This window comes from Etheostoma cragini, chromosome 8 (assembly GCF_013103735.1).
Source record: "Etheostoma cragini isolate CJK2018 chromosome 8, CSU_Ecrag_1.0, whole genome shotgun sequence".
NCBI lineage: Eukaryota > Metazoa > Chordata > Actinopteri > Perciformes > Percidae > Etheostoma > Etheostoma cragini.
This window is the reverse complement of record NC_048414.1, coordinates 20561781-20574738: the sequence shown is the minus strand read 5'-3', so window position 1 is coordinate 20574738 and position 12958 is coordinate 20561781. Positions and strand designations below refer to the sequence as shown.

The 12958-nt window shown below is 41.0% G+C and overlaps 1 protein-coding gene across 3 annotated transcripts in view; it reads right to left on the bottom strand.

Annotated features, from left to right (window-relative positions):
- Positions 1-23: 23 nt before the first annotated feature.
- LOC117949807 (guanine nucleotide-binding protein G(o) subunit alpha) overlaps positions 24-12958 on the bottom strand; it is a 123002-nt gene continuing 110067 nt past the window's right edge. Inside the window, exons 7-8 of one of the 3 annotated variants that reach the window (XM_034880358.1) lie at positions 12754-12907; positions 24-419 (exon numbers count right to left, since the gene is read on the bottom strand). In XM_034880358.1, coding sequence (XP_034736249.1) covers positions 232-419; positions 12754-12907 — 342 coding nt within the window. In that variant the 3' untranslated portion in view covers positions 24-231. Of the gene's footprint in view, positions 420-2375; positions 2530-9350; positions 10212-12753; positions 12908-12958 lie in introns of those variants that run through there. The other 2 variants (XM_034880356.1, XM_034880357.1) reach the window with 2 other exon arrangements.

Below are 12958 nucleotides of genomic sequence, written 5' to 3'. Positions count from 1 at the left end.
ATATATATATATGTTTATGCCTATTTTTTTAATTATCCTCTTTAATAATATGTACCTAGTTGCATTTTTCTTTCTTTTTTCTTTAAATAATCAGCAAAATCGTCATCATCACCATCATCATTTCCACAGCAGTGTCAAAGGAAGAGGAACGAGGTGGGGGGGAGAGGAAAGGGGGGGTGAGAGAGAAAAGGGGACATAGGGGGAGGAGGTTACGGGGGTGCGTGGGCGGGCTCAGTACAAGCCGCACCCTCGGAGGTTGTTAGCGATGATGATGTCGGTCACGGCGTCGAACACGACCTGGATGTTTCCTGTATCCGTGGCGCAGGTCAAGTGACAGTAGATTTCCTTATTTGGAGAGCGGTTCTTGCTCTCAAACTGTGCTTGGATGTAAGCTGCTGCGTCGTCGTAAGTATTGGGTCCTGTAGAGAGAAGAGAGAGAGAGGGAGAAAATCGTAAATGATACACCTCTCTAACAATAGCACTGTTAATCTGACACTCTGTTGTTATTTTTCCGGAAGCCGGAGCTCTGAATGACGTGTTCCATTTACACGTCGGATTTTTCATTGTGGGGTTTAGCTCTAGCCCGGTTATCCATTGTTAGCAGTTAACACCAACCAGTGCTGTCAGTTAAACGTGTTACTAACGGTGTTAACACCAGCCAATTTTATTGACGTCAATTTGTCATTGCAAGATTTACGTTTTTTTTGGTCTAGCAAACTTTGTATTTTTTTCACATGCTGTTGCAACAACTAGTAACGATAAAAAAACTACAACATCACACCGGATCTAGCTAGACCGGAAACAAAACACGCCGCACACACTTGTTTGGGCTTGCGAGCCGCCCAAAGAGTAGTAACGTTACATTTTGAGTGGATGGCGAACGTGAGATGCAAAATGGATTCCAATACGATTTTAAATGGAAAGTTCACTTTTTAAAGTTCAAATGTTCCACTGACAAGACCAAAGGGATCGGTGTGTTTTGTCGTTGTGAACTGAGCCATAATCGCAGCACGTCTAGTCTGAAATACCACTTGATGGCCAAGCACACAGCTGATGCCAATCCCCCCCCCCCCCCCCCCCCCCCCCCCCCCCCCCCCCCGACAGTGTTACATTGTGTGAGAGATCATTTGCTCCACGTGAGAATGTTACGTGTGAAATTGAGCACTACAGTAGACTATATGCCAATGTTCTTTTTCAATAAACCAATCCACTTTTACATGTTGATAAGAGCATTAAAATGAGAAAAAATAAAGGGACATTCAGAGTAGATAAAAATGTGCGATTGAGTGCGAGTTAACTATGACATTAATGCAATTAATTTCAATTTCAATTTAATATTTGAATCATTTGACAGCTCTAACAACGCATTACGCTGTTTTTGTGCATTCAAACAGCATAAGGACTGTGTGTAAAACTGATTTAGTGAGACACAAAATATAATACCCGGGAAAACGGGTCTTGTTTTAAAATGAAAAATGTAAAACCAAATGGCTTCACGGAACTATGTCACGTTCTGCGTCACGTGGGTAACTTGGAGTGTGTTCATATTATTGATTGATACACTAATTACAATTTATTAACTCTGTTAGAACACACTGCACACGGGCCTGAAAGACACAGCCATGTTTAAAACAAAGGGATGATGGAGATGGAGTAAGGGGGTTGCGACTACTGGACAGGCGCCCCAAGTGTTTGTGGGTAACTGGAGAGGTGCCTTGCTTAAAGGCACCTCTCCAGTTGCCAGTCCACACTCTGTACTTTGGTCTTGAACCGGCGCCCCTCCAGTTCCAAACCCACCTCCCTCCTGACTGAGGTACTACCAACTGAGACAAGCATGAGACAGCAGGTTAATGAGTGAACTTTAGATGCTGCTAGGCATATTTTGTAAGCTTTGGACAGAGCCAGGCTCGCGGTTTCCTCATGCTTCCAGACGTTATGCTAAGCTAGGCTAACCGGCTGCTGGCTCCAGCTACATACCGTAGTTAACGTACAAGCATTAGAGTGGGAGCTATCTTCTAATCAAACAATAAAGTGAAGAAGCGTACTTTCCAAACTGTCAAACTATTCCTAAAGAGACTTTTTTCAAGACTTTTATGTAACAGTGGTCCTATGTTGCACTAGTCTGCAGATGAGCAGCCCTGTAAACCTCTTTCCTCACTAATGTGGGCGAAGCTAAAACTGTCCAGCTGTGTTTTCTCATTTTAGACCTGCACAAATTGATCAGTCAGTCATGTCAATGGTGTGTCGGGCTTCACTGGTTTGCACCTTTTTGTGTTCTCTAGGAAATCAATTTTGTTCCGTTGCTAGATAATTGTTAACAGAGCTGCTTAGCTCTGCACTCAGGAAAACTGACAATTCTTTTCTTTTATTTCTACCTGTGTATTCAGGGAAGCAGATGCTCAGTGCCGACTTCTTAATCTTCTCTGCAAACAGATCCTTCTTGTTGAGGAAGAGGATGATGGAGGTGTCGATGAAGAACTTGTTGTTGCAGATCGAATCGAACAGCATCAGAGACTCGTGCATGCGATTCTGCGGATGAGACAAGAAAAAGTGGGGGAAGAAAGAAATGGATGGTAAAGATGGAAAAAAAGAATTAAATAAAAGAAGAATGTGATTAGAGATTAAAGGAACAGGTTAACGAAAGATTAGAGGATTAAACAAAGAGGACAAATAAGAGGAGAAGAAAGAAGAAAGAGTAGACGGAGTGGGAAAAGAAAGTGGGTAAAAATGAATGGATGACGATAACGACAGAATAGGAAAGAAGGAAAAAGTGAAAGTTACCATAAATCTGATGAAAGAATATCATATACTGCCTGCTCACCTTTACACAGACAGAGAGAATAAATAACAACACCCCCCCCCTCTCTTTTCAATTATAACTTTAGTATAAGAGAGAGGGGAGATGCAGATGTCCACACACACACACACACACACACACACACACACACACACACACACACACACACAAAATTTCAACATTTGCAAATGCAGTTTAAGATAACACAGGAAGTGAGAAGTTAGAGATCCTCAGCATTCCCATTTAAATATTCTTCAAATACACACATACAGGACAGACACAACACAACTAGGACACACATATAAAGTTATTCATGTGGTGCTTTATTGTCATTTCTTTAATGTATAAATACAACCTTTAATAAATTATCACAGCAGTAGGCGAGATACAGCAGATATATTTTACAGTGCTCAGTAATGCACACACACACACACACACACACACACACACACACACACACACACACACAAACACAACAACAGGTGTTTGAGAGCATAATGAGCATAAGGACTTCTACCAGCTCATACACTGACTTCTTAATTCTACACAAGTTCATTACAGTCATATGCCCTGCGGCTTTCTGAATCCTCTCTAAGTCCTGACTCTGAAGAGGCTTAAGTGCTTATTTTATTGAGTGGGAACTGAACATATTTTAAGATGACCCAAAGCATACACAGGCGTCTCTACTTTTAAATTAGAAGGATAAATAAAGCAAGAAGACACCAAAGGAGCTCATTTACATCTAACATGGGATCTAAATTCAGTTAAAATGATTGGCTGCCACTGTGGGATTTCAGAAATTGTTTATGTTTCCAAAGCATTGAATGCCGCTAAGATTCCTTTTGTGCCACCACCTGCTGCCCAGATGCATCAGGACCTTTATTACCTGAATGGACCACTGATTGTATTATTCACATCAGACCACTCCACAATTACCTTCTTCACTGCAGCCTATGGGAGCCAATTATTTTTTCTCTGGGACTGAAGCAGGACATAAACTACATTAGCCACTATCCCCTCGGCATCGACCGCTGACGTTATTTCTTACTGATTGTTTGGGGTTCATTGGTAAACAGATAGCGCAACCAAAAAAACATAGCACAACCCACACATGTACATGCCCACGCATATACAAATACACACACACACACACACACACACACACACACACACACACACACACACACACACAAAGATCTGCTAATAGTTCCTCTCTGGGGGAAGTATCAATCCTGTCTTCACCTTATAAACCATTAATAGCTTTAGAGCTAAGAGAGAGAGAGAGAGAAAGAGAGAGAGAGAGTGAAAGAGAGAGAGAGAGGGAAAGGGAAACTGTTTGAAAAGAGGGCAGGTACTTTTCAATGTGTCTATCACCATCTATCACGCGTTAGTCTCCAATAGCCAGGCCTGTCTCCATAGTGCTGTGTCAGCGCTGGTGGTCAGTCTGGCCACACCGCCAGACACACGGACACAACCATCTTGGGCAGCGCTAAGCCCGGAATGCCGCATACGTTGTAGTGGGAAAGTGCCGAAGAGGAAACAACAAGCTGCAGTCTAAAGAGGACTGGAGTTAATTAGCTTGTCCGTACCAACTCATCAAATACTGATGCTTGGTCAGTGGCTCTGGGTGTCAGATACTGACGCAAACATCACCCTTTAGCGTCTGTTTGGAACGCACAGGGCATGGCAGGAGATCAGCCACGGCGCTGGAAGATGACGCAGTATTAAGAGTGACATTGGTAGCGAGTAGTATGAAAGACCTTAAATCTGTGTAAGTAGGTTTAGGGTGGAGGATGGGTTGAACTTTCACCCTGGAGAGAGCATCTGATCTTGTTCTGCGTGTCAGTAAAACGTTTATTTACACCCCACACACGATCTTTGCCTAACCCTACGTGGTTTTACCATGCACGTGGACCCACAGTGTCTAAAGTGACGCCAAAAGTCCCGACCAAGTACAACAAAAAAATGACCCCCTGTGGGGAAGTTTTTGACTGTACATTTCAATTTTTGTGTGTCTTTACTCATCTACTGTGGCCCTGAGAGGCCATAACACGCAACATTAAGAAAACACACACAGATAGACCACAACACGCGACAATATGTAATATTCAAACAGACGATCAGTGTTAAAATTGTTAAAACACCAATGGCAGAGGCATGTGTGCATCAGTTAAAAGTGTCCCCTGGTTGTAGTTTATCTGCATGTGTTTTCTTTTTGTTGCGTGTTGTGGCCTCTCAGGGCCACCGTACTCATCAACAAAATTAGAGTTCAGTTTAACAAGATGAAGCACAAGTACAGTCCTCAATCAAACTTCTCTCCTCTAGTTCCCGCCAATCTGCTTTCACACTTTTATATTGTGGTTACTTTAAATTGCACAGTGGGTACGTTTTGTTCATTTTACTAAATATCCTGTAAAGTGGTATGCTCTGGCAGCATTTAAAAAGGCAACATTTTACAGAAAAAAGCATCTAGCTCCAATGGAAAGTCACTGTGAGCGAGTCCACCGGGCTGAGTAAAAACGTGCAAATATTGGCTTTGACACAAACATCATGTTTCAGGTGTCTGCAAGGTTGTTTTAATATTGTATGAAATTAAGGTTAACCACAAAAAACTACAGTATTTATCAAAGAACACTGTATGTGATTTAAATATGCAAAAAACACAATTACAGTCACAGTTACATCTAATATTCCACTGAAAAATCTGTAGAGCAGAAACATACAGTAGATACATCCTGGTTCGTGTACTGCCTGAGATTAACACAGCAATGAAAGAAGAAAAGGCTCGAACAGTACGCTGCCACCCTGAGGGCAAACACAAATGTAGGCATGTCCAGCTGAATGTGAATTGGGGTTCTCTAACTTTCTAACACACACACACACACACACACACACACACACACACACACACACACACACACACACACACACACACACACACACACACACACACACACACACACACACACACACACACACACACACACAGCATCAACAGCCTTAGGCAGTTCCAATGGGAGTATTTTATATATTAGCGCTACTAGCAGTTGCAGAAAATACTACCAACAGTAGCATTCTAACATATAAACGCAATGGTTGACAGCATCAAACATTGAAATTTCTAGTCGGTTTAGGTCCAAAAATTCTTTTAAATTCAGAAAAAGATTGTAGTTTAGGTTAAAACGTGTAACTTGACATTACTTCTGGTAACCAATGTGACGCAGACACGTTTCCTGGGTGAAAGTCCTGTTTGTTTGACCATCCCTACCCTGACCTATCTCCTAGCAGATGATGGCACTCTTATACTTTTTCAACTAACTTCCCGCTTTGGTTCTGTCTTACTATGAGGTGCGCCACCATGGCAAAATAATTGTGGCTTGAACAAACAAGTATTGTTTTTTTTTTTCCGGGGTAGATGTAATAGAGAGAGACAATGATGTCATCCCCTTGTTAAAAAAAAGAACATGTAGCTTTAAGCAGGGGGTGAAGAAGTTTGAGTGTGGAGGAGATTAGAATGAAGCAAATGCCCTGCTCATGAATAAATAAGAAAGTTCTCTACCTCTGCTTGCCAGAGAGCACTCACACCGTTAAAGCTGTAAACACACTCAGCTCGGTCAATTCAACAAAGCCCACAGACAAACAAAGTTCATATTCCACATGCTGCTGTAAACCGTTGCTTATAAAGAGAAAAGGGAGAACCTGATTATATTGTCCTGGTAATATATGCATCTCTTTGGCTTTAATGTCACAGCTTAAACTCTGTTCCCTCACATCACTTCTCATTTCAACTAAGCTGTGCACTACATCAAACCTCAATCCTACAGCTGCTCTGGGATGGCTAATATCTCCCAGAAATGGAACTCGCTCAGCGTAAAGCAAAACATCGGGGCTGAAACAATAGTGACAGGGTTGACATCTTAGTTTTAGAGGACTATCTGCACCCACCAGCACACAATCTTTCAAAGCTCACTTCTTGCTTATTAAGGCAGAGAGGTGGACAGTAGGGATATTACACGCTGCAGATTTACAAAATGAATGCGGCTCCAGGGCCCTATAAAATCAAGGCTGCCTTTGAAGCATAGTCTGGAAACTGTCTGATTGAGTCAGAGCACTACATGTACCTCTTATAGCTCTTCATTTAAAGTGAATTTATAATGGATCTATGAATGCTGCAACACATTTCTTCACTTTCCAAGGCCAAAACACTAATATTATTAATGCTATTCCTTTTTAACATGGAAACGCACAATTCAGTCCTGCTGTCAAAAATGATAAGCAACCATTGCTCAAGCCAAGACTGACGCTGCATAGTTTTTAACAAGATTACTGCCAATGAACATGTGTATGCTTAAGTCAAATGACATCACAACACGTTTGGTTGTTAAGGTTTGTTAATGTTTTTTCAAAACATCTTTGCTTTCTTGTTAAAGCCTAAATGTTTTTGGATTATAGCATCTTAAAATTATTTCAATGAAACAACTTATTGAAAAAAATTGACAATTCTAGGAACAATTTAACTGCGCACTGGGTTGTCTGCGTTTCTTTAAACCAATCACAAATGTCTTGGCCGTCGCTAAGCTTCGGTCACAGCGACGGTGGCTCTGCAAAGTAGTCTCGAGAAGGAACTTGTTTTGGTGGAATATTTGCACCCCGCAAAGAAAAAGCCCCATTCCACCAAATTAACTTGTTCAAACAAAACAGTTATGTTATGCTATAGTGTTATAGTAATGTTGTAAGCTATTTAAATCAGCTGGATACATGGTTGAACATAATTTGCTCTTACCAGTGTATCGCCGTGTGTACTTTGTCCACCGCAATTCCCAATCTGTCCCAAAACGTCCCGGTTAGACAGTATATCCCGTAAACATATACTTTGTAAATCTTTTCAATCATTCCCCCAAAAGAACCAAGCAGTTTTTTCCAAACATTCAATTTTCAGCGTGTAGATTGCTATCTTAACGTTTGTTGTTGTTTTCCGTAGTGAAGGGATTTTGAGAACGGCGGAACATCTACCCATAAGAGCTTTAAATTGGATGAAGTGGGTCTTCAAAATCTGAACTAGTGAACTTAATTGCCATAAATTCAAAACCCAGTAAAAAATCAAGAAATGTGGTTTCAGAGTTTGAATGAAAAACAGTTATGTTTAAGAAATGGGATTAACTTTGGTCTCATTGTATTTTATACTCTGAGCAGTCCATTTTGATAATCCCTCTCCTCCCAGGTTTTGTAGAGCGAGGCTTTGCTGTAGTGAGGCTGACGTGAGACTGTTTGGACTCTGAATGTTTCTCTTCGTCCAGTGGAGGACAAGACCAGATAAACGAACATTGTGTTATTAATTGCCCCTATTTGTTCAATCATTGTGTTAAGCAGGGCGTCATGCTGTTGATACAAAACTACAAAAAAGGCAACATCAAACCAATGAATACAATTTCATAACTAGGTATATTATTATGAGTAAACAATATACATTGACTATGATAAAATACAGAAAATGCTATGGATTGAAATGATTTAATAAATAATTGAAACCTAAATGATCATAAAATGTTACTTAATTATTCATATTTCGCTTTTTTCTTTAAGTATAATGTTATTTCACTGACATGTTTTTTCCATGATAGCGTCAGCGTTTCTTTTCCCCTGTCTGTAGCAAATAGAAAGAAAAAAAAACAAATGCTATTGTCAAAGTAATATAATAATGAGTTAAATCTGACTTCATCTAATCATTTCACAATAATTGCTTCATCTTTTTCTCAGTATTCATTCATTTAGTTCATAATGTCCTACTGATTAAACATGGATTCTTTGTGAGCTCCACAGAGAACAGCTTAGTGCAGCAAAACAGCCAGACACAATGCAGCGCACCGCATCCATCCGAGCAGGGCTGTCATCAGGACAACTAAACCAAACTAATAACACAGCACAAGCAAAATAATGAAGAAAGTGCGCACGTAAGCTATTTTGCATAAAAGTATATAGAAATGCGTTTTTTTTGCTGATGACTTAGCATTTACTTTGAATGTCTTCTTAGTAGGCGGGACTTGTCAACAGTTTAATATCTCATACACATAATAAAGTCTGAAAAACATCTTTCCAACGTAAACTGAGTAGGCTGAACTTGACCCTGATAAGACTAGTTAAACAACTTATTCATCAATATTACATTAGCCCTTTTTGGGACTAAGGCAAAAGAGTGACAATTCAAATTTAAATGTTAATCTAGTCAAGTCTAGTTCTTTGAATAAGGCACTGACTGAGGCACTGACTGAGACACTGACTGAGACACTGACTGAGGCACTGACTGAGGCACTGACTGAGGCACTGACTGAGACACTGACTGAGGTACTGACTGAGGCACTGACTGAGGCACTGACTGAGGCACTGACTGAGACACTGACTGAGGCACTGACTGAGGCACTGACTGAGACACTGACTGAGGCACTGACTGAGACACTGACTGAGGCACTGACTGAGACACTGACTGAGGCACTGACCGAGGCACTGAACGAGGCACTGACTGAGACACTGACTGAGGCACTGACCGAGGCACTGCTAAGATTTCTGCAGCACACCAGTAAAAGCAATTTGGAGTTTTGGTACAATTAAATGCTCAAAGCAAGGCTGGATGATAAATCGTTTTTTAGCCATTAACTCAAATGGGAGTTAACGTTGACTTGTTTAAATGGAAATTGTTTTTTCCTCATCCTCTTTTGATGCTCCCCTCTGGGCTCGGAACTACGCCGAATGGGCTTAGCCCTCCTCCCACTCATTTGCCACAAAATACACAACAACATGGCAGCAACAAGGTCTGACATTAATTATTTTCATAAATAGTTGTTTTTAAAACATGTTTTGAACAATTTCTTTGTCATCTGCAAATTGATCTTAAGGAGGGGGGGAATACCGCCCAGCACTGCACAAAGTCACTGGAATTTTCCATTGGTTGTTTGTTAGGAAGAAGTAAAAAAGGCAAACACATTAAAACAACTTTCAACGAACCAACCAACCAGCCATTCAAACAATCAATGAATTAGTTGAGAGTCAAGTTGAACCAACAGACAGCCTAACGGTAAAGCAGTATGATGACATCACAAACGCAGCCCATACTCCATATTTGCCTGGCTATCATTTGATGCTACTGATATGGGCCACATGTCCTATGTGGTAAAAACTGGTACCATATAGGTAAACATGGGTCAAACATTGGCTAACATTTAAGAGAATCATCAGTACAGGCCACACCCCCGCAGGTTATTTGCTATGATGACATCAGTGACAGCATCAAAGACAAACTGGATGTTGTTGGTGTCAGTAGCGCAGGTCACATGGGCGTAGACATCTTTGCTGGGTGACTTGTTCTTGCTCTCGTACTGACTCTTAATGTAGTCTATTCCCTCCAGGTAAGTGTCTGGACCTAAGGAGAGGGGCCCACAGAGAGAGAGAGAACGTGAGAGTTTATATGACATATAGTGGGAGTCAGGTGAAGGCATAAAAGCGGTTGTCATCTGGCCCTTTATATCATTTCCCGTATCAGCACTTTTCTGAGATTTCATGAAAACATAACCTTTGACTTTCCAGCTCAGCACACATTCTGCTGAGGTGTATGAACAACTTTTTCATAGATAAAGGAAAGATCATTTTTGCCTGACAAATGAAATGTGTCAGAAAATGTTATGTTGTGGTATTTGTTAGCAAAGTCTGCCAGTGTCTTAATATTGCCAATGTACACAGACTTTATACCACAACAGTACAAGAATGTGACAGCTATTAGGTCCTAGAGCCAAAAGGATAGAACCATTATTCATACTGTATCCTGATTCCTTCTACAGCAGTGCCAACTGTATGCCCTTTTAGTTCCACTCCATTCTTAACTGTGAGAGTTAGTTCTGCTTGTAATGCAAGCATTTGGCATGCGGTGGATTTAATCAAGAGCTTTAATTTGCTATAACGCCAATGGAATGAGTCTAATCTCAGTGACTGGACTTATTTCTGCTCAAAGTTTCACTAACATTTACTTGGCTCCCTGCCATTAGCAGATCTGTGGTGTGTCTGTCTGCTTCAGTGGCAACTTCATCAGAATAGGCAGCAAGACTGGCCATGTAGAAGGATGAAGAGAAGAAGAGGGGAGGGGAACAGGTTTGGAATCCTAATTCTCTCGTTCCCACAGTCTTGCTGTTTTGGTCTCCCTCCATCTTGCTTTCCCATAGTCTTGCTTTGTCTATTCCTTTCTCATTTACTAACACTCTCTTGCTCTCTCTGACTTTCTCACGTTCTGTTGTTTCCCCGTGTTGCCTTATCTCTCTTCTTCTCTTGTATGTAAGACACTCAAGCTCCTGTCCTTTGCACTCCTGATAACACACCTGATTTTTTTCACTGTGTTTTTCTTTTGCCTTCAATCTTCTATTTCCCATTCAGTCTATTTGTGCTCCTCTCAATTCCCCCTTCTTCACACAACCTTCTATGCAGCGTAACTTTCATCAGAGCAATTGCACTTTTTCCATTATCATGCAGCCAAATTCACATAAAGTTAATATGTGCAGAGTGATTGATAGAGCCAGTTGGTTTGTGTTTGTTCTTTCAACGTAGGGCCGGACAAAAATATTGTATATGAATTGAATTGATTAATTTCTGATTAGTGTTTCTGCACCATGTGTCAACTGGAAAAATAAAGGCACAACAACGTGCGCACAATTGTTACTTCTTCTCAGTTAAAGCAACTGGTAGTGGCACTCCTAAGCCACAAAACTATCAATAGAACATGTAAATTGTCCCCATTCTTGTTAATAGAATTGAGGATTTCATTTTTGGCCTTGCTACACAACCCTAAATCCACATATTAATGAAATACTAACTTATAACTATTACAACTGTTATTTAAAAAGGGAAAGCAAAACTAAGACATAAGCTATTGGAGAATGCGATGTTTTATGACTCTATGTAGGGAGTAATCCTACCCACACATTACTGAGATCAGATCAAAACACTTCTTTCTGGAGACTTTTTGGAAGAAAACCTTTGCACATCCTACAATGCTCCTGTGCAGGTGCGTTTGAAAATATCAAAGACGTGGAAAAAAAGGAAAATCCTGCACACCGTCACCATCCTGCTGGAGCATCATCCCACTGCATCTTTGCCAAAAGTATTTCCAAACATGAACACAGCAGTGGTCTTAAATACATTCTTATTTTTCCCATTCTGTGTGCCCAGTTGTGGGACTATTGGCAATCACTTATGGACAGGAGTCTTGATGAAGCTCCAGAGGGACAGAAACGTTAAGTGTTCTTTAATAAGTGGGGATGTTGCAGCAAGAGCAGTGTGCAAGACATGCCAATGTCAGAAAATCTATTAAAATCAGTGACTCAAGTGAAAGCACAGTGGACTATACTGACATGTTCACAGATTGAAGAGTTGGGTTTAGTGTTATTTACGTAGTCAATCACTCTTTGACCAAAACCTTGGAAGCCTTAAAGTGAGGACTTTTTTGTCTTTCCATAATCAGCTCATCTTTACATGTTTGTGGATACTGGGTGGGGGAAGCTCTACCTCAGCAGCCACAGTGCCTCCTAGTGTCCATAATATTATACCTGTATATGTAAATGTAAATGTGCTGTATTTATATAGCGCTTTTCCAGTCTTAACAACTGCTCAAAGCGCTTTTACATCTACAGGAAACATTGACCATTTACACACATTCATACGTACAAGGTGCCGTACAAGGTGCCACCTGCTCATCAGATAAACATTCACACACATTCACACTCCGATGCACAGCACCGGGGGCAACTCGGGGTTCAGTGTCTTTCCCAAGGACACTTCGACAATGACTGCAGGGGCAGGGATCGAACCACCAACCTTCCGATTGGCAGGCAACCGCTCTACCACTGAGCCACAGCCGCCCCGTATATATAGGATGTACTAAAGCAAAACATATCACTGCCAGGTATGTGGATATATACCAGTGTACTCAGGGAAGCAGATGGACAGTGGTGACTTGATGATCCTGCTTTCAAAGAGGTCCTTCTTGTTCAGGAAGAGGATGATGGAGGTGTCGTTAAACCACTTGTTGTTACAGATGGAATCAAACAGCTTCAGAGACTCGTGCATGCGGTTCTGTAGATGAGAGATAAACGAGGGTTAAATGGGCTTGAAACACACTCATTT